Below are 22,090 nucleotides of genomic sequence, written 5' to 3'. Positions count from 1 at the left end.
AAGTCAAAATTGCAACATTCAGAAGAATAAAAGTTAGGCAAATTTAGTCAAAGATAAAAGCTCATATTCAAACAAGATCAATAATATATTAGACCATCAAACTGACCAATTTAATCAGACTAGACCAGTTTAGGAAGAAGAAAGAACGCCCGTCTAAAGAAATGGAAGAAGTGAAGCTATTAGGAGCTTGGCCTAGTGGGTTTTGTTACAGAATCATATGGGCTCTAAAGCTAAAGGGAGTTGACTATGAATACGTAGAAGAGGATCTTCATAACAAGAGCAATCTTCTGTTACAGTACAACCCAGTTCACAAGAAGATCCCAGTACTCGTTCATGGAGGAAAGCCCGTTGCTGAATCCACTGTTATTCTCGAGTACATCGAGGAGGTTTGGCCACAAAATCCCTTGCTCTCACACGACCCTTATGAGAGAGCCATGGCTCGGTTTTGGATCAAATTTGCAGAGGATAAGGTGAGTATTTCTTCTCTTTTCTTTTCTTTTCCCTTTTCAATCTTTGAAAATTAAATATTATCATGAGAATTGAATCTTTAAATAATAACCTTCCAAAATCCAAACTAGAAGATTTTCTTTAAAAACCAACTTTTATATAATTGGACCCTGCAGGACCCAGCATTTTTTGCGTTCTTTCAGACTGTGGGAGAAGAACGAGAAAAAGCAACAAAGGAAGCCAAACAAGTATTGAAAATAGTAGAAGATATGGGGCTTGGCGATAGAAAATTTTTTGGAGGTGAAGAAATTGGAATGGCAGACTTGGTGTTTGGATGGATAGCTGGTTGGCTTGAGCACATGGAAGAAGCCGGTGGTGTAAAGCTGATAGAAGACAACGAATTTCCTCGCTTACAGGCATGGATCAAGAATTTTAAAGATTCCCCTGTAATCCGAGACAACCTTCCTGATCCTGAGAAATTGTTGGCCTATTTTAAAAGCCTAAGAGAGAGGTTTATTGCATTAGCAACAGCATAAAAACACCTTTCAAACTGTTATTCAGAATATGAAACATATAATTCCTTAATTCCAAAAAAGCAAATATTAGAATTGATGTCTATTGAATGAGAGATCAACTATGTACTTCTCTGTATTCGGCTAATAATGAAAGCAAATATAAAGGACCCGAGATTTCATAAAACAGGTGATCCTAACCAATGAAAGCTTTACATATGTAATTTTGTCTCTCATTTTACTATATTAACAATGGAAAAAAAAAATTTCCCTTTCTTTTTCTCTAACTCTTCCACGAATCACTTATATTCTGCCAACAAAAGTTCATAAGTAATTTTCTACCCATTCTTCAGAACTAATTGCTTAGTACAGTCCAAGTAACAGTAAAGAGAGAAGTTGATGATGAACTCACTTTTCCAATATGCAATTCCACTGCTTGAATGTCCTAATCGTCCAGGTTTAGTCATCCAACAAATAAATAATACATATAGGCTGTTGTATAAGAAGTCAGATCATAGACACAGCTAATTAGTTAAATATCCTAGTTTAAGGTTCGCAAATTCCCTGCAAATTTCAGGGGAGAGTAGGAGTTTCAGTAAAGCATACTTTAAACTATGTCATATTGATAAAGCCAGGACAAGGGCCGAGGCTAGCCGCATGAAAAATTTCTCATTAAACTAAGATACCACTGCTGCACCTGTTTAGCTTAATAAATCCTTTATTAGTACTACATTTGGATGTTTTAAAGAAAAATGAATTAGCAAATAAGGTTCACAGTATATTCACTCCATAAAGCATGATACTCGTACAGATGCATATTTTGCAATGAAACCAAAGGTTGCAAGGGACTGATCCTTTATGTGATACTAAAACTAACTTCTTGTATTCTTAGCACTGGCTTCTGACATCAGGGGTACAAGTTCTCCTTTCCGGTATAGCTTCAAAGTATCTGCATCCAAATAAGAACACAACGTATAAATTCTTTTGACTTTGCATGGCAATAGATATTGTAAACTGCAATGCCAAAACGAAAAGATTCAAGATATTCTACATTTCCATGTCAGGTCCATACTTAACGGTAGAGGTTTGGGATTGTGATTGCTTTCGTATTATGCCTAGTATGGATTCAAGCAAGAAAATTAAAGGCACAAGAAAATTTGTGTAAGAATCTAAGTAATGCCCTAAGGGTAAAAAACACTACGACGTTCATAAATATAAATGTGTATGCTGACTTATGCATGAGTGTGTGTTGATGCTATTCTATAAAGACTAGCATCCTAACATACTCAAAATGTAAGAAGATTGTACCTGTACAACCACCAATGTGTTTGCCACCTGTCATGTATAGGGAAAAAAGGTTGAGCTTCAGTCTTATTAAACACCCAACCAATAGAATTTAGAGGCTAACACAAGCAAGATTATTGAGATACTAGCTTATAAGTATAAAGAATATAATTAAGAACTAGGTCATATATAGACACTAGCTTTAGAATGGCAACCAGACAGCGCATGTCCATGCCGGTACAGGAAATCTCCCTTTTCTTTTACATGTCAAAAACTGGTTCTTGAATAAATAAATGAAAGAAGTCATACAGATGAATGATAGCAATGAAGCAGCAAAGAAAAATTTAAGCTGCATTCAGACAACAAGTATCTCATCGGGCACCACTTACCAATAAAAACATTTGGTACAGTATGTTGTCCAGTAAGCCTCTCCAGCACCTTCTGTATTTGTGGCCCTTGGGGACCTGGAAAAACAAAATGTTCTTATGAACATAAGAATATTTAATGGGCAAAACATGCATATTTGAATAGAGTCGACAGATTAGTTTCTTCATCATTTCTAATAACCATCAGTTTAAAAGGAAAACATGCATAGCATTAAAAATTTATAAGATTTTTCTTCCTTTTAGAAATATTGTTTACACAATTTTTAGCACAATCGATATGTGCCTAATGGTCTATAAAATCAGGTTTGCTTTTATAAAAGTAGACATTCAAAGTAATCTAATATTTTCACCACAATAGGAACAAGTACTCACCCAAACAGAACCAAACAATGTGGTAAAGGGAAAGAGGGCAGAAAGTTGTTAGTCAATCTCAATAAGCAAAGGAGAAATGAGCAAGCCATGGCTCTTCAGCACATAAAAGAAATGCAGGAATATATGTCTACCATCAGAAACTTAGAAGTGAATAAGGGTGCTACAAGACCTCTATCGTAGATGTCCCATTACAAGAAAATTAATATACTAGTATAAAAATATATCACAAAAATGAAAATAAACGAAAGACAGTATCAGGACTTAGAAGGATGCTTGATGTGTAATTCTAATTGTACATCACAATTTACATCCTTTTGAGAAAACCGACCATTAAAAACCCATTTTACTGTGTCATACACATTTGTGGAACAAGGCAAAGGATTTTCAATAATTCAATGATCAATGAATTAAAACTTCGAAACTACTATAGCTAACAGAATAGTGTAAGCTCCAAATCTAAGGTTTGAATTATTTCAAGTTAAAAAAAAAAAAAAGAGAAGCTCAATTTATAAAAGAATCTTAATTAAGCATCTTTTGGACTACCAAAAGAATAAAAAATTAAGCAACTCTGGGAAAAAATTAATTCAAGTTAAAAAAAAAAAAAAAACTCAAATTATAAAAGAATTTTAATTAAGCATCTTTGGACTACCAAAAGAATAAAAAATTAAGCAACTTTGGTACATTTTATACAGAAAATAATAAAAATGAAAATTTATTTTGCATGAACAACTAAGAGTAGGAACACATACCCAGCTCGTCCAATTCGATGACCAACGGTTCCACATCAAGCCTTTTGAGCAACGTTTTTACCTCAGAGGAATAACTTCAAACATATTCAACAAGGACCCATTTCAAAGTTCTCAAATTGAAATCGAAGTTCCCAAAAACAACACAAAATTTAACACGGAAAAAAAAAACACATAAAAAGGATTGGATTGAAACTTACGAACACCATGTTTTGGAGTAGACGACAACTGGGTTCTCAGCAACAGTCTTCTTAACGCTTTCTTCGAGCCGAGACCCAAACGAGGAAGCCATGGATTGAACCGAGATGGGTCTGCATCTTCTGGATGTTTGGAGTCTAAAACGGCCTGGACTTGAACAGGTACTGGGACTGTAACCGTTGATCAAAGGGATTGAAGAAACAGAGAACTTGTTTAGGGAAGAGAGAGCGGAAAGAGAGTTTGGAGTGACGGAGGTGGAACACCTGAGATTGGAAGAGAAAGCCATTGTTGCTGTCGTGTTGCTTTTACAGGTGGTATTTCTACAGCTTTATTGAAGCTTATTGTTATTCTATTATTTTTTCCTCCAATTTTTTGGCCTACCACTTGCTTTGCTTGGCTTTGTTAATGCTTTTTTTTGGGTTTTTTTCTCTCCTCTTCCTCGTGTTTTGTGTGTCTTTTACTCTTTGGTTGAGTTTTATTTATTATTATTATCATTATTATTATTATTATTATTATTATTATTATTATTGTCTAAATATAATTTTTTGGGCCTGTCACTCTTCGTTTTAGCAATGTGGTGTATGCAGTTTTTTATGAATGTACATAAAAAACTGCATTCATAAAAAACTGCAGTTCTTGTTTTGGATCTAAATTGCTAGCCTTTGCCAAGTGTGGATACATCTTTGATCTGGGCCCAAACTTGGGCATAGACTTGGACAGAACCAGACAAGTCTTCGTTATAAAAAGACCAAGAAATAAACTTTGGCCTAATTTCAAAATCGATCGCTAATTTTGTTATTATTATCTTTCTAATCTTTTTTTTAAATGAAATACGAAGTATGGGATTATAGAATCATACATTAGTTACTAAGTACATTCTAATATTTTATTTAAATGAGTTTAATATTTTGAAACTTATCTTCTTCGGTTAACATATCTGGACGAGACAGTTTTGAATCTGATCAGAAAATTAATAAGTTAAAATCATCAATCCACCACCAAAGGACAGAGAAATAAACCAGGTTCGTTGAGGTGACTAGCTATGAAAAAAAATGCTAACAGATTTATCACATAACAAGCCATTAAAGTACAGATCAACCAAAAAAGAAAAAAAGTCGAATTTCAGTTTTGATTTCTTAGTTCATTCTTTAAATAATGTGGCATAATTAACGAAAAACATGTCCAGCATATATAGGTGTATAATACTTGATTTTACTTTTTGTGTCTCTATTTGTAGCTGAATTATTGAAGTATATGGGGGAGGCATCAACAAAGCAACAACACTGGCAGAACAGAAGAAGGGGATTCGGAAAGATACATGTTGGATTGAATTTTCAAGTGGAAATTAGAAAAGTAAAGAGAGATGCTCTCCACTATGACACTTACAAGGCATAAAAATTAGGTTTATCATGAGTTGTATGAATAAATTTGAAGATGCAAATTGTACCATGTTCATTGTCACCACCAATCATTGTGTTGAAATGATTGGATTGCACTTATTTGGAACATTTGCCACCTCGCCAAAAAAAAAAATATACCAAACAGCATCTGCACATTGTTTTATGCCGGAAAATTCAAAAAATAAAAATAAAAAGAGCATCTATACACATTATTTGATTAGAAAACAACCACATTTTTTTTTCTTTTTTTTAACCAAAATAATAATTATAATTAATGAACAAGAAGGATGACTTTCAAGTGTTTTTGGTATCCAAACAATTAGAAAGTAAAAAGTATTCAGATATATATATATATATATATATATATATATATATATATATATATGGGATATGTTAGGTAGATTTTATTTCCAAGCGACAAGTGAATATTAAACGTCATTTAAGAAATAATTGGTTGTGGATAGCTTGTTTCATAGTCTTGGATAGATGTGTGGTTTTAATATAACTTGAGGGTCTCATTGTCTCCTGCAGAGGAGAAAGATTGAAGAAGAGAATGGGCTGACAACGAAGCATGCCAAAGTTACAGGTTGCAGCCTGGGTTTCAAGGCTTGAATTTTGTACCTTTATCTAACATGCTTCATTAAAACATATTTTGTTGTTTTCTTTAAATGCAATGTCTATTATATTTATTTCTATGAATTTCTCTCATCTGAATGTTGGGCTTTGAATTAATGTTTGTCATCAACTGAAAAGTCGCTCTTCTTACACACTCGTCTCAACTATATCACTATCCGACCTAGCTAGATAGTCACAAAAATCAAGGTAATTATATATAAATATTTTTTTTAATAACAGACTATATCTAATATTCAATTATACAGTGATTCTTGTAATATAGTTTACAAATTATATATAATCAGATATTAAGTTGCTGTGACATTATAGATCATAATAAAATTGTATGTATAAATATATTAACTATATATGCACAAGTGCTTTTAGCTCTATGGCGAGATTGTTTACTATTGAAACAAAAAAAAATTTAAAAAAAAAAATAATATATATATATATATATATATGTGTGTGTGTGTGTGTACATAATTAAATATCCGATTATAATGGAAATATTAAGTTTCAGTAGTATGACATCTATTTCGGAAAAAGAAACCGTGAGAAGATTTAATTAATTAAAAAGATTATGGAGGCGCTAGGAATATATATAATCCAAAGCCAGCATGCATGCATGCATATTAAAAAAAAAAAAAAAAAAGGTTTGTCAATCTCAGCAAAAAAACAAATACAAAACGCGTACTAAGAAAGTACTAAAAGAGTACTCGATAGAGAGTAAATGAAGAACATATAACAAATAAACAAAACAACTTATAAAATAATAAGTCGGTTTCCTGGAAAAGAAAACCCAATTACATATATATATAATTTAAACGGGTTTCTAGAGCAGCTTCGTTGATCAAAATTTCTCAAGCATTACATTTCTGACTTTGTTAAGAAATCAATTTTCGGCTCATCATTAATTAAAAGTGTTGAATACACACAACATAGTAGTGGTTATCAGATTTGGTACTTGGTAAAGAACGACACTATAGGTCCACTCCACCAAAACTAAAAGGTCCTCTTAGTCGACAAAACCATGTGAAAGAAGGAAACAGTTTCTGAAATTGAAACTAGTAATGGTTTACTCCGAGTAGAAGAAAATGGGGTCCTTTTGTGATGGGCTTGTGGGAAAGGAAATATATGTAGGGTGACAAACCCATGTGTTATTTTACTGTTATTAACAGCGAAATGTCTCCAAATAGAAGAAGTTGGAAACTCTAGCTCTACGAAAGATACCGAAAACAACAAACACTTTGCAGTTAAATGGTATTCTTGTTTTCAGAAAATGTTTTTTGAAAAATAAGAAAAAAAAACTAATTGCTGATCTGAGGTTGTGGTACTGAAGCGACCATAGATGGGCCATGGGATTTAAGAAACTTTTGTTTATTTTTGAATTTTATTATTCTAAATAGCATGGGGAATCATGTGGGATGTTTTTCTAGGCTTTGTTGGAAGGTCAAGAACAATAGTTCATAGATGCTGCTTTGGTTCAACATCTAATATTGTGGACTGAATAGACATTATATTACTATATAATTGCTAAAAAAAAAAAAAAAGAAGAAAAAAAGAAAACACATGTTTTTGATTGGATCAAACTCGAGATGAAGTTTTAGAACAAGATAGTCATTGTTCTTTTGGACAGTATATATCAAATGTTTGAAATTTTTTTAGCATGTTTTGATGTATTAGACCCTTTGATCAGTACCTTTTATTTGATATTAGAAACACGGATAATGCACTTGTATATATGTCTTTATCAATCTCGATCGGTAATGAATGTCTTTTTACAGTGTACAAAAGAACGGAGCAGTTTGACATTATACAGCAATCTTATTGACTTATTATATGATTGATTCAGCAAAATATGGTGATTTTTCTCTTTGCTAGCTATATTTCTAAGGCAAACTCTTGTGAAATAGCATGTAGCATTTAGAATGTTAATAATTATGTTACATAGCCATAAATGTTTGCCTTTGCTTTTTTACCAGTCTTTTGTGCATATTGGGCGTTTAGTGACTTTTGCTTGAAATACTGCCTAGCCTGCCTGGTTTCTATACTTGACACCATAGGCATGTATCCCAGTTATTCTACTTTGTTATTAGGAAAATTGGCAATATCTTAAACATCTCACCCTCAATAATTTTTTTCTAATTTGCACCTTCAATTTATATTTTGCATGCACCATTGATCCTTCGGTTAAAAAGTCAATTAGAACCCATCACACGCTGACCATGTGAGTCTCCAGACCATGGGTAACTATGTCATTTCCCCGCAACTCTCTTACTCTACCTTCGTTGACCACTGATTGACTGCGAAACACCACCAACGTTGGCTCCGACCTCTGTAAGGGCAGTTCCGGGGTGGAAAATTCTTGTAACGCCGTCAAGACCAGTGGCTTTTGAATCGGCTTCTCCACCTACTGAAGATTGTCAAAACAGTGATGAAGCGGTGGGAATTAGAAATGAGGAAACTCCAGAGCCAAAGTTGAAGCCTTAACATTGGGAGAAAGTCAGAGCCAGCTCATATCACAATCTGCTAAAATCAAGCTCTTTCCAGTAAGATAATGGCTGTATATTCATTTATTTGGGCTTGCTTTTGTGGGTTTTAACGTTTGCTCGTGTTTCAGATTTAGATGTCACTTTCTGCTTTGCTTTATGGCATTATGTCTCCTCGGGCAGTAGAATGTTGTTTATGATTGAGACACTTTTTTATGGTAAATAATTCAAACTTGCTGCCCAAAGCTAATTGCTTGCAAGCAGATTCTACGTTCCCTGAACCTGGAGAATCGTGTGCTTGATCCAAAGAAAGTTTCAGAACATGCCTTCAAGCTTGTTGAAGTCAAGGGCACTGATGGGAAACCCACTCTCTTGCATTTTTGTTGTACATGAAATCATGTTAAATGACGCTTCTCGTCTTTCTGACACCAATCTGAACGAAGTCGCTGACAATCGACGAAGGAGGAGAGCCATTATTATTCGTTGCCCGCCCAAGAGATTGGAGGGATGAAATCACGTTAGTTACCCCTAGTATGGACTCACGTGATTGGCACATGATAATTTCTGTTTAGCTTTTTAACAGAGCAACTAAAGTGCAAGCAAGCAAAATGTAATTTCGTGATGTAAACTGGAAAACAAATATATATATATATATATATTGTTTAAGTATTAAATTTCCTTATTATTATCATTATTATTTTTAATTACATTGTCGATTCGATACTAGTCTATACAATTTTTCTTGAAGCAATGTAGGTGTTGTGGTGTAGTTGGTTATTGTAAGAAGGTCACTAGTTCGAGTCCGATCGACGCCATTTAAATAAGGATTACAACCAAAAATAAATAAATAAATAAATAAATCATCTTCTTTAGTATTTCTGTCCCACATTTGGGATTTTTTTTATTTTTATTTTTAAAATTTTTATGGAAACACATTTTGGAGTTCTTCAAGACCTGAATGATTTTTGTTGTAGCTTTTTTTGACCCAATTGAATGCGTGCAAGAAATTCAATATTCCAAATATGAGCATTTTTTTTTATATATTTTTTAATTTTTTTGGGGGGAATATTCCAAATATAAGCACTTACATGTGTAGAAGTCGTGAACTGTATCCAAGTTTTTTCCAATAATGCTTTACAGAGAAGAATTAACTGTATTTTCATGCGGGGCTAAGGACTATATTATGGTTATTTCTCTCCATGTGCCAGGAACAGAAGCTTGCAGATATAATTTAAATTTCGTTTTATTTATTTTTTAAGTTGGTCAACCTCAAGATAATAACTACATTAAAGAACTGGTGGAATAATAATGAATGTGAAATTCTCAAGAGGGAGATAAGAGAAAACAAGGTGGCTGGTGTGATGGAGTTGGGTCCCATTTGTCCTCATATGGACCCTACCCAACTTATGACAGATGTTTAAGAGCAACTTGGCCAATTACAAACATTGAACCAGTGGACCTTTTCTTTTGATGGGTATGTGAAAAAACTGAAAGATTCTGAAGCACCATTTTCTGAGTTTTTGTACTTGGAAGTTGTTTCTCAGTTGAGGATCATGATGATGAACCTTTTGACATGAAAGATCCAGTATCTAATATATGACAGAGTGGGGGGAGGGAAAAAAAATTTCGGCTAAAAAACTTATATCATTTATATGATTAAAAAGAAAAAGGAAAACTTTAATACTTTCGAAATAATGCTACAACAAATTTTGGCTGGTTGCTAGCTAGATATTAGTATTTGATGTTGCTTTTTAAAACATAATATAGTAAACAGAAGAGCACTATGAAAGGAGCTTATATAATCGTACTTCTTTTTTTTCTTTTTCTTTTTTTCCCCCTTGTATTTTCGATCACCATATAATGCCTTGACCTTGAGCAACTTGCTTTGAGTACCTGAGAATTATTTGTGTCAAGGTCTTGAGTAATTTGAGTGGGGAACAAAGAAATTAACTAATAATCACAAGAATGAAAATGCTAGAGAAAAAATAAGGTAAACTCTGTAACTTAATTTTTCTTTTTTTTTCTTTTTTTTTTTTCTTTTTTTTGAATCACTGATTTGTACTACAAAAGTGCTGTATAAACTCCAAAAAGTAAAAAAGGGAAAGAAAAAAAAGCCTCATCATCCTGAGTTTACAAAATGCCCAAAAACATTTCAAAACTTGGGCTTTTTACCGGAGAGGGCTCTACTTCTGTGCCTACGGTTTTTTTCTTTTTCTTTTTTTCTTTGTGTAATTTACAGTATTTTCATTATGCTTTACACCAATGAAAGAGGAGAGTTTTTTTTTTTCTTTTTTCTTTTTTTTTTTCTTTTTTTTGGAGGATGGTGGGGGGAATATTTTTTAGAACTGAGAAATGCAACGTCTATGGCAAGCAATAGTTCTTTTTCTCTGCTTGGTTTCCTCTTTCCAGACGTTGCCAATATCTTGTGCTATTCTCATGGCATCTGAGGATGCACCAGAGAGCCCTCTCCTTGTAAACCCAACTGCATACAAACCAGCATTCCCTTTCCAGCCATGTGGGAATGGTGCTTTTGGAAATCCATTCTTTGAGAAAAATTCACCTTCCTGTTCATAACAAACCCAAAACAACATTAGCTTACCGATTAAACAGAACAATAAAAATAGGCTTCTATTTTCAGTGTCAAAAACAGAGTTGGGTTTTTGAACATTTTCTCACCTGAAGCCAAGAAGGGACATTGCTGCGATAGCCAGTAGCGAGAATAACTGAGTCTATATCGAATTTTTCTCCGTTAACGAGCTCGACTTGATTGCGAGAGAATTTCTTGATTCCAGTAACTACTTTAATATCACCGGATCTAATTCTCTCCAATGCACCGATATCCAAAACAGGGGTTTTTCCCGTGGAGTTCTTGAGCTCCAATGGACCCACTGAAGGCCTTTTTAGCCCGAATTTCTCAATGTTTCCAAGCAGTAACCATGTCGAAAGCAATAGGAGTTTGTCTATCAGCCAGAGGGGTAGCCATTTCATCAACAAAACGGCCAACTCGAATGTCGATTTTCCGAAAATTTCTCTAGGCAAAACATGGACCTGAACACAAAAACAGAGTAAAACCCATTAGAAACCAAATTTGGAAAAATACAATTTCGTTGAAACAAAGCCTGAGAAATTACTAGTATCGAATACTCACCGAGTTCCTAACCACCATTGATGGTGAGGCATTGTGGTTGCAAAGGTCAAGAGAGATTTCCATTCCTGAATTACCACAACCCACAACGAGAACTTTCTTTCCCCTGTATTTCTCACCGGACTTGTACTCACAAGCGTGAATAACATCGCCGCCGAACTCACCGAGTCCATCAATATCAGGCATAACACACTCGGCATTTTCACCGGTAGCGACGATGAGCCACCGGCACATGTACTCCAACTCCGTTCGATTAGACCCAGTTGAGGAAAAGGTCTTAACACGCCAGAAACCACTGGTTTCATCGTACTTAGAGGATTGAACGCACTCATTGAACTGGGGGTTGATATCAAAGTGTTTGGCATAGTTTTCAAGGTATTCTATGAATTGCCTCTTCGTCGGGTACTCAGGGAAATCTTCCGGGAAAGGAAGCTTAGGGAGCTGACAGAATTGCTTAGGAAGGTGAAGCTTAAGCCTGTCATAGGTTCGCTTATGCCACAATGAAGCTATGCATTCAGCTCTTTCAAGGACCACAAATGGCACACCTTGTTCCCTAAGACCAGCCGCGGTGGCTAAACCGGAAGGTCCGGCTCCGACTATGACCGGACCGTTAACCAAGATACACCGACGACTAAACAAATCTTCATGATCAGCACGACGAAACAAGCTCTCCATTTTTCTTTTTTGATTGTATTTGAAAAAGCTTACAAAAGGGTATCAGAATTTAGGAACAGTTTTTCAAGTAGTTCAAGAAGATCAGAGAGATAATAAGTAAAGATTGAGAAGGTTTTTGGTTTTTGGTTTTTTGAGATTGTTGAGTTTGGTTTGAAGGGAGAGGAAGGGGGATGAAGGGGGCTTAAATAGGGGTGTTGGCCATGAGGTGCACATGATGGAGAGTGGTGAGTTAATGCCCCTTTGGCGGGTCATTCTCATTTCTCAAATAATAAGCCTTTGGATTTTTTTTATTTAATGCAAATAAATATTTTTAGCTACATTATATTATAAGATCTTACTACCTATTATTCGCATTATAATAATAAGTTTTAGGGGGCATTAGCATTTTATTTTTCTTTTTTTATTTTGGAGGGATTATTTAATTGGTTTTATTCTTTTCTTAGGAAGAACTTTTTATTGAATGAGTTTTTTTTTTTTTTTTAATTGCAAAAAACAGTTACATGGAATTTTTGTGTACAAAATGAGTAATATTTGAGAATGGACCTGGATTGCCTATGGAGGCATGGAATTTCTATGGTATGAAAACGACAAGTATGAATATATGGGAAATCTAAGAAATTGTTCGATATCCAATTTTCATACAGCGGTATTATTCTCTTTCTTTTCATGATTTTGAGAAATTCGTCTCCACAAACTAATGATAGACTTTAAAAAGTATTGTGCATTTTTTGAGCAAATTTTTTTTTTTTTTTTTTACTTTAACATGGTATTTAGCAGGAGAACTGGGGAGCAGTGGAAGTGACACGTCATCCACAACTGATTCTAGTGGGTCCATGCAAAAAATTGAGAGCGCTTAGAATTTTTTTTTTTTTTTTTAAGTTTAAATTTTTCAAAAAAATATTTTTTATGTAAAGGACTACTGACTAGGATATAAATAATGCTGTAAAAGACGTAAAACGTTATAAGGCAACGCAAGATGAGAAGGTCAAATCTAAAGTTTTATAAGCTTAAACAGGAAAAAATATTTTATAATTATATTATTATTTTAATTATTATAATATTATTAAATAAACAAAATAATTCATATTTTAAATATCAAATTATATATAAGTCTATATTATTTTTTATATACAATAAATATAAATTAGCATATAATTGATCATAATAAATTTATAAAAATTTATATTTTTTAAATTTTTAACAACAGATTAATTTTAAAATATATATATTACAAACCTACAAATACCTAATAATTCTTAACTTAATACATATTTTAATTATTACTATAATCTACCTTTTATTTAATTTTTTATCGAACTTCAATTCAATATTTATATTTTCATCCTCTTTTTCCGCCTTATAGAACAATGGATATAAGAGCAAATGTTGTCCACGTGGAGAGAATGAGCCAAGTTGCAATAGGGGTCACACGTCACCATCGTGGACCCACACAAGCCTCCAAGCCTTGGGATTGCGATTTGTAAGGCTGTTTTAGGCCCACAAAGCCCATTCCGCCAACCATATAAGCATACCACGCTAGCACCACGTGTCGGTCCCATATTTGTCCAATTCCTTTTGGTAGCATTTGAGTGATTTCTATGATAAACGTAGAACAGAATAGTATCAGTTTAATAATTATTTAAAAACTATTACATAATCTGTTATTAAGATTTTAGTAAAAAGATTTGATATTTGTAGTATTGTTCTTTTAAAAATAATTTTTTATATTTTTATTTTTGATATTCGCTTCATATCATCCAACCATATCAAAAATCACTTCTCATTAAATTTTTGTTTTTTTTCATAATTAGATTTTTTTTATTGTCAATGTCAATCAATTTTAAGCTATTAATGCATGAAAATACTTATAATTTAAATTTTGGTATTAAGCAAATTAAGGTTATTTGTTATTTTCCCTAATAACATATATATTATTTTTGGTAAGTAATTTCACATGTATGAAAATACATTTTAAATAACATATGTGTACATAAATGTGATGTGAATTGACAATATAAAGTAAAAAGCTAGGGCGAGAAAGGACTTTTGGAACAAATTTTATACCTATAAAAAGATATTGGTTAGTGGTGACAAGGAATTAAAAACTTAATTTGTTGAAATGCATGCGTGCGAATACAAGTTTAATTATTGAGATTTTAGGATTTGATAACTACGTCCAAAGAATACATGTATAAATGTATAATCAACTTTCTAGAAATGGATCCCATACCTAGATTATGGGCAGAAAGTATATCATTCCCATTGATTAATAAATTTAACAAAGACTGAGTATCTTATAAATAAAAATACTTTTCACAAAGCAATTGCGAGAATTCTAATGCATGCCAAGTAAAATGAACCCCTACCATGTTGCTTTAGAGCATGAATGTTCTGTACTATTATCTATAAATATATTTATATATATATATATATATTCAACGAAACCCTAGAGGTTCATTCACAGTATTGATTACATGGAAAGCTCATTAGAAGTGATTAGAAATTAATAATATTAATTGTTGCAGCTTTAGGTATGAAATATCCCCAATTCGACACGCGTCCTAAATATTATGTAGGAATGTGGATTTTGAGCTTTTGTTAAGTTTGATGATAAGCACTAAAATTCGCTAGAATTTCTAGGTAATCAAAAGAAGGGTCTCTGTAGTAGTACTCGTGTGATGTAGGCCTGGCAAGTACAAAAAGATGGTGATCAATGATCACGCACTTACTGAATAGCTATAAGCTATATGATCATCAAAAGCTTCCAGTTGCAAAAGAAAAATCTTGGTGTACCCCACACCCACTTGGAGTTCTCAAGGTTTAAAGAGAAAAAAAATTCATGGGTAGGAGAGGGAAGCATGTGCAATGAAACCTTGAATTCGATAAAGTCTGCTTTTCATGAAAGGATTGGGAGCTATTAGCTTGGCGCGCATTTCTAAGGTTTAAATTTTTGCTTTTTTAAAAAAGTTTTTATATATATATTTTTTGCTTTGAAATGAGTAGCATCATCATTCCAACTTTAAGTACCATAATTTTTATTATTATTATTATTATTTTCCTTAAAGAATTAAACAAAGTTCCAAATGCTACATACAATAACAAAATGGATATAAAAGAGAAAGATAGAAAATCCCCCATGCATGATATGAAAGGGATATTTGGTTTTTTGTTATCCCCATAGCTTCAAACCAGCCTTGCAATGTTCCACTGCCAGCTTATGAGCTCCCGTGTAAACTTTCTACTTTTAGGATATTGAGAAGTATATAATAATATATATATATATATATAATTGTAAGTTTTTAAAATTGCTCTTCTTTTTAGCAAGATCCTAGGGCTTTCATGGTCGGCGGTATTTGCTACGAAGCAAGCGCGTTTTACAACTTACAAAAATATATACATTTATTTTAATAATTTTAGTAGATATATTAATATATGGTAATGGCTAAGTAGAATTAAATTATGTATAAATGCAAGCAAAAAAGTTTTTGCTAAAAAATGTATAATTATGGGTTTTTCAGTCACGCGCAAAGAAAAGTTGGAGGAAAAAGCGAAATCGTTGAGATATCACTGGCTTCGTAGAAGTTTAAGCTTTGTGTAGACTTCCTAGAATCTCAGTTGCCAACTTCACGCCTACTATGTTAACAAGCAGAAAGATTTAAGTGATTGGTATTGGGAAGTGAGAATGGCGGTGCCTCTACATATATATAAATATTTGCAGGAGGCTTAATTGGCTGCTAAAACACTAATCCTTCTTGCCCTGTTACGCTGGCTATTTTGAGCATTAAGAGGGATTTGAGTGCTTAGCATGTTGCCCGAGGACCATAGGGTAAAGAGATTTATTATAAGTTTTTTGGAGAGCATGGATATTAAAGTGCACCAAGAGGTTAATTAGAGAATGTGTGTGTGTGTATATATATATATATATATATAGAAATTAGAGTACACCAAGAGGTTAATTAGGATATATTTACTAGCATTTTTCATTTTAATATAACATTTACTTTTGATATTATATGGGAATTACTATGTGTACTTCAGGTTATATCGACTCTTAAAACTCTCAAAAATAATATATGAGAATTAATTAATCAGAGAAGCATTAATAATATTGGAGAATTAACAACATATAGTTTAATTATTATATTATAAGCCTTATTATTATTGTTTTATTTTTGTCCTAATATTATTGCTAAACACTTTATATATATGTATATGTATATTGTGTAAACTTTTTTGTTATATATTGATTAAATTTAATCACTATCTCACTACGTTTTAGGTTTTTTCTTTTCCTAAAAATTAAAATTTTATTTTTGGCTACATTTTAGTACAAGCAAATTTAGGCAGGTAAAGTTTTGCTATTTACCTGCTAATCGCCATGCCAATACATTTGGTTCTTTAAGGATAATGTTTTTTTTTTTCATGATAATTAATTTTACCCGTATTTACTAACTACAAAGTTCGGTAGGAGTCTGCATCTGTAGACGCACTTCTTTTCTTGGTCAAAGTATAGAAGTAGGAATATATACTTTTTTTTTTTTTTTCTCTTTTAGTTAGAGAAAGGGAATATATACATATTTAATAAAGTTATATAAAAATATATATAAAAAAAAAATGTGGGTAGGTTCAATACATGATTAAGAAAAGGGTCCCAAAAGATTGCAAGAGGTTCTATATAGTTATGACATTCTCATCTATCCCTATATATATTATACAAATATAAACTATACATTCATACTCATTGCACCCATAACTACAAGATTTTAATATTCTCATAATTGTTTTAGCTTTTAAAAAATTTCATTTTCTAGCCACCCAATCATTAAAACAACATATGGATGAATGCCAATAGCATCACAAATCCACAGCTCAGAAATCCACGGCTCCAATTGTTCCAAAATCCTGCTCTAGCTAAAAGAGTTTATATGTACACCTAAAAATGTTTCAATAATTAATTTTAAAGGGTTTGGTGATGGCTGGGATGGAAGGGAGAGAGAGAATCACATGGCACCACAAAAACCCTTTAAAGAATAAAAGAAAAACCCTAAAAAACAAAGAAAGTATCTTTGAATCAATCTATATATAGTCACATAAGAACCTTAGAAAGATTTAGAAGATCTTCGTTTCAGAACTTGTTCATGTTTTTCTTTCATGTGGAATGCTAAATCACTCACGAATATACAATTCATAAAAACTAAATTAATTATACAAATTCTAGAAGGAATATTTTTCTGCATATGTTTGGATATGTTCTGATATGAGGAATTAGAACTTAGTAGAGATGATAGCTACCAAGATATTTATGATTTCCCTGTTGGATTTTAGTCGGCAATATATATATATATATATATATATATATATATATATATATCATGTGGTCTAACTATATTAACGAATAAAGTGCATTAAATGTCATCTTTGACGAGAGGGTTTGTTCCAAAATTTCCATCAAAATACAATAATTCTCATTTGGGTTTTTAATTATTAATGTTACCACAAATGTGGAGAGAAAAGAAAAAAAAATAAGAAAAGAAAATATGAAAATTATAATTAAACTAGGGGCATTATCCATTACTCTGTTTTGGACATAAATAGGGTAAGTCCACACAAGCTACAAAATATAGTTCATTATCCACATTGGACATTGACTTAATTAGATCCTAAATATAAACTCACTTAACCAATGGAGAAATTAATTTACATATAGTTTGAAAAACCATAGCTAATATATATGTACATAACTTGATACTAATTTAATTGAGGGTGAAATCGTAATTTAATATATATATATATATATACATGCTACATGAATTTTACATATACCTAGTGTTAGTTGGAATTAGGATTGAGGAGTAAGGATTGAGGAAGCAAAGAGAAAACGCCAACTAATGTTTTGATCTCCTTGTAGCTAGGATGACACACCAAAAAGATTAGATATCTTTCAGGAAGCTATTGGAATCACCCAGAAAACCATGGGATGGATGAAAAACATTGAGTTATAAGGATCCCAAAACAATATTATTCGTAAAATTGTCAGTCACATGGTGGAGAACATGGACTAGTTTATGTGAAATAATGGAGGGAAGAATACCCAGTTCATGTGGGGTGAGAGGGTGTTAGTTAATATTCTAAATCATTTGAGCTTTGGAAGTGGCTGACCTCATTCTCTTGGTGTATGTATATTATTCCCATTTTATTTTACTCACCTAGCTAGGCTATAAATATAATTTTTATTTAAAATATAAATAAATATTCTTATTCCTTCATTTATTTCATTTATTAGAACACATCCCAACGGCTATATTCGGATGATGAGGTCGGTAAAACAGTTTGAATGAAAATAGAAGCTATCTATTCTCTTCGCCTAATTAGTCATCTAGATACCATGTTAGAATCAATGCACCTGGCGCAACCAAATTCCTGCATGTGGCATCTCACTTTTTTTTTTTCTTTTCTTTTTTTTTTTTCCTTTTTTATGTGAAATTTTTGTATTGTCCTTCTCTTCCTCCAAGGTGCCGCCCCCTTCCATGTTAATAGCACGAATCCATCAAACTCCACAAATGTGTATATATATATATATATATATTTATATAAATAGGTTTAGTCTTCCAAGTAGGTAAGAGAGAGAGAGAGAGAGAGTTCAAATGAGGTCTTTGTTTAAATAGAGTGATTATTAGAGAGATGAACATGTGGTGGTCCTTATGAGATGTGCGTCAAAGAGATTTTCTTGATTATCCAATCCTATACATGTTGCATGGAATTTTAATAATAATGATGAATATATATATCCCTAGCTAGCTCGCACATTTTGGTAATTGATTATATACATATAGGTGTTACTTTAATTTGACTAATAATATTTATCTTAATTAGTATTTCGACTTATGATTTGACTAATATTACCCATTTGAAAATATTCTTTAAGTAGGGTTAATTAATTTAACTATCCAGTCAGGTTATTAATTTATGGCTAATTTAGAAGCAATAGAATTAATATCAACCTTAATATGATATATGTAGAAATAGCAATTTTGATCCTTACATTTGATTTGGGGATACAACATGCTTACCATGTGCAAATAATGCTATACCAATTTGAAGGAAATATATATGTGTTTCACTCTTACATATGTTTCTCAAACATTATTAAACACAAAATAATATTTTATGTATTCCCCAACACAATTCTCTGAATGACGATCTAATTCTAAATTTTGTGTTGGAATCTCAAGGTGTTTTTGGGAGAAAGCAAAGGAGTTGGAACTTCAAAATGTGTAAGAGCTACGTGGTTGTTTTAGGTGCAAGAAGATTCATGCACATTACCACCTCATCTCCATCAATAAAGCTAGCTGCTACAAGTAGCTAGTCAGTTGCACAGGAAAAAAAAAAAAAAAGAAAAGAAAAGAAAAGAAAACGTCCTTACTTTTTTCCTTGAAAAACTAGACGAAATTAGGATATTTTTAAATAACTTTTAATATAAAGTTTAAATGCATTTTTTTTATTTGTAACGAGTTTATGATATTAATTTTGGTGCACATACATCACATGGATGATAGCAGGCATAATCTAAGGACGGTCACGGCTTTGATGCTGAACTGCTTCTGATGACTGGACACAAATATATTTGCTTCAAAATGATCTTAACCGTCCAAATTAAACTAAATTTTTTAATGAGATTTTGATTCAAAATATTTGAAATCCATGTGACCCAGCTGAAAATTGGGTTTATTACTCTCCATTACTTTCCAGAAGTAGAAAGTCAAGATCGTTTAAAATGGGAAAGTTTTGTCGATATAAAAGGAAACTTAAATGAGTCAGATAGAGTGATCACTTGCTTCTCAGGAAAAAAAAAGAAAAAAAAAAAGAAAAAAAAAAGTCACTTGGCAAAGTCAACGGTTTAGCTCAATACTTGGAGTGTAGTTCGAGTAATTACTAATAATAAATATGAATATTATATAAATTAAGACATATAAATAAAATTAATAATTAGTTTCTTTATATCATTAATTTGCGGATTTTTATTTTTAAAATTAAGTTCTATGCATGTAATTTCATTTTTCTATGTGCCCGAGTGTTTTTTCTTACATATAAATATATACAATTTGGAGAGTCCCTTTTTATTTACTTTCAATCTTTTTTGTTTTTAATCCTTTACATATATATATATATATATATATATATATATTGTTTGGCGAGACCTTTGATGTATAAGAATTTAGCATTTAATTCGTCATCAAAATTTAAGATCGAAAAAAATAATCAATTAATTAACTAATTAATTGGACCGAACGTATTGGTACGTATTGTTATAGATGGCGGAGAATAAAGCTAATGAGGAACAGTCTTAACTGACTTAAATAACGATAATAACTGCAAAGACATAAATATTTTGCACAAACATATAAATCTCAAATAAGGAATTGAATATTTTTGAGAACATGAAGAAGGGTTTACCAAAGAAAACAAGAACATGACCAAATATATATTATTAGATGCTTACCACTACGTCACATATCCACCAATTTGACTATTTTAAGAATCAAAGAGAAATCTGTGGAAACACATGAGACCACATGGATATATAATTTAAATTATAATTTAGAATATTTGGACGCTAATCCGACCCTAAACAAGAAAATAGTCAAATTTAGATTTCTTTTTCATAGTAAAAATAATTTGAGTTACCAAACTAATAACATGTGCAAATAGATACTTCCCAAACCATCATCTATGATCCTCAATTTTTGACCAAACTGATTCCTCGCACACACACACACACACATACATATATATATATATATATATATATCACTATTTCTTCATGTTCGTGGTATATTATTCAAGTTGTACTTCTAACCTATTATTAATAATATTTAACTCGCATGCAATAGCAATGATAATCCTTTGCTACCATTGACTGCGACCAAGTGATGTATTTTTGGACTTCTATTTCTTTCGCTGTAATTTTGTGTTGATGTGACAAAGTAAACATAAATTTTCAAAATGCTAATATGCAGTAGTTTCAAAACATGCCTCATGAATGAATAAAAACATTTGAGTTTCAAAAAATGAGAAAATGGAAAATTTGTAACAAAGAGAAAAGTATATAAAAACTCAAGAGAATCGAAAATTTTGTAAAAAAGAGAAAAAGATTAATCAAAAAAAATCTCGAACATACTATAAATAAAGGCTTCCATAACCATATTATATATTTCAATGAAAATTCACAAAAAGAAAAACCAAATATATATATAGGTAGAGACTGTTCCTCTCATTTTCAGCGTATCGATTACATAAGATTTTGCTTCACACTTGTCAAAATTTCACTGGCTCGTTAGCTGTCAAGCATCAGTTTCTTCTCCACAAAAGAAGAGCGACATTTGGCTAAGGACAAAAACCAACCTAAATCACTCAAAGAGAAAGTTTCCAAACTAGAAAAGGTACACTTTATATGGGACTCAAATTATTAGTACACCAAAGTTTTCTGTTTGGTAATGAAATAGGAGTCAAGCCTGATATTTGTCTTTCCAAACACTGGCATTCTGATCATATTCTCAATTATATAAACCTGCCCAACTGATCAAATCCTACAAAACTAAAAATAAATCACTTCCAATTTCCAACACATATTTATTCCAAAATTACACAAACATATTGTAGATACAAAAGCTTAGTTTATTGCTTATAATTAAGTTTCATGTAAATGCATGGTTAGCTGAAAAGTTTGCAAACTCAACACTGAAACTGCAGCAAAAAAGAGCAAAATGGACCTGAACCCAGAAAGTAGGTGCTTCAAAATGAAGCTCTACCTCTAGCTT

General features: G+C 32.1%; 3 protein-coding genes across 5 annotated transcripts; 1 reads left to right on the top strand and 2 right to left on the bottom strand.

The window, feature by feature from the left end:
• The first annotated feature begins 27 nt into the window (after positions 1–27).
• LOC107426457 (glutathione transferase GST 23) lies at positions 28–1,909 on the top strand. The gene is made up of 2 exons (XM_016036649.4): positions 28–470; positions 624–1,909. The coding sequence occupies exons 1-2, from the start codon at positions 162–164 to the stop codon at positions 981–983; spliced, it is 669 nt and encodes a 222-aa protein (XP_015892135.3). The 5' UTR covers positions 28–161; the 3' UTR covers positions 984–1,909.
• On the bottom strand, positions 1,580–4,402 carry LOC107426458 (monothiol glutaredoxin-S10). 3 transcript variants are annotated; one of them, XM_060820349.1, is made up of 6 exons: positions 3,948–4,402; positions 3,751–3,824; positions 2,633–2,707; positions 2,268–2,294; positions 2,011–2,074; positions 1,580–1,908 (listed from the first exon to the last, which is right to left on the bottom strand). In XM_060820349.1, exons 1-6 carry the CDS (start codon positions 4,229–4,231, stop codon positions 1,848–1,850), a joined length of 585 nt encoding a protein of 194 aa, XP_060676332.1. In that variant the 5' UTR covers positions 4,232–4,402; the 3' UTR covers positions 1,580–1,847. The 3 variants fall into 3 exon arrangements, with proteins under 3 accessions (XP_060676332.1, XP_015892136.1, XP_048336372.1); XM_016036650.4 differs by lacking the exon at positions 2,011–2,074 and having other exon boundaries at positions 3,948–4,401; XM_048480415.2 differs by lacking the exons at positions 2,011–2,074; positions 2,268–2,294 and having other exon boundaries at positions 3,948–4,401.
• A 6,036-nt stretch (positions 4,403–10,438) lies between these two features.
• LOC107426455 (probable indole-3-pyruvate monooxygenase YUCCA5) lies at positions 10,439–12,447 on the bottom strand. Its single transcript, XM_016036647.4, has 3 exons — positions 11,601–12,447; positions 11,129–11,500; positions 10,439–11,016 (listed from the first exon to the last, which is right to left on the bottom strand). Exons 1-3 carry the CDS (start codon positions 12,270–12,272, stop codon positions 10,792–10,794), a joined length of 1,269 nt encoding a protein of 422 aa, XP_015892133.2. The 5' UTR covers positions 12,273–12,447; the 3' UTR covers positions 10,439–10,791.
• Between the last annotated feature and the right edge of the window lie 9,643 nt (positions 12,448–22,090).

The sequence above is a fragment of the Ziziphus jujuba genome, chromosome 9 (assembly GCF_031755915.1).
Source record: "Ziziphus jujuba cultivar Dongzao chromosome 9, ASM3175591v1".
Lineage (NCBI taxonomy): Eukaryota > Viridiplantae > Streptophyta > Magnoliopsida > Rosales > Rhamnaceae > Ziziphus > Ziziphus jujuba.
Note: the sequence above shows the minus strand (reverse complement) of the source record. Positions and strands in the feature narration are given on the sequence as shown.

Bases quoted from the DNA above. Each gene is read 5' to 3' on its own strand.
- LOC107426455 (XM_016036647.4), bottom strand. From the start codon at position 12,272: ATGGAGAGCTTGTTTCGTCGTGCTGATCATGAAGATTTGTTTAGTCGT. The intron at 11,501-11,600 runs GTGAGTATTCGA...TTTTGTGTTCAG, and splicing joins CAATGGTGGTTAGGAACTCG to GTCCATGTTTTGCCTAGAGA. The intron at 11,017-11,128 runs GTGAGAAAATGT...TGTTATGAACAG, and splicing joins ATGTCCCTTCTTGGCTTCAG to GAAGGTGAATTTTTCTCAAA.
- LOC107426457 (XM_016036649.4), top strand. From the start codon at position 162: ATGGAAGAAGTGAAGCTATTAGGAGCTTGGCCTAGTGGGTTTTGTTAC. The intron at 471-623 runs GTGAGTATTTCT...TGGACCCTGCAG, and splicing joins TCAAATTTGCAGAGGATAAG to GACCCAGCATTTTTTGCGTT.
- LOC107426458 (XM_060820349.1), bottom strand. From the start codon at position 4,231: ATGGCTTTCTCTTCCAATCTCAGGTGTTCCACCTCCGTCACTCCAAAC. The intron at 2,295-2,632 runs GTAAGTGGTGCC...TATACATGACAG, and splicing joins TGTACCAAATGTTTTTATTG to GTGGCAAACACATTGGTGGT. The intron at 2,075-2,267 runs GTACAATCTTCT...AATCCATACTAG, and splicing joins ACACATTGGTGGTTGTACAG to GCATAATACGAAAGCAATCA.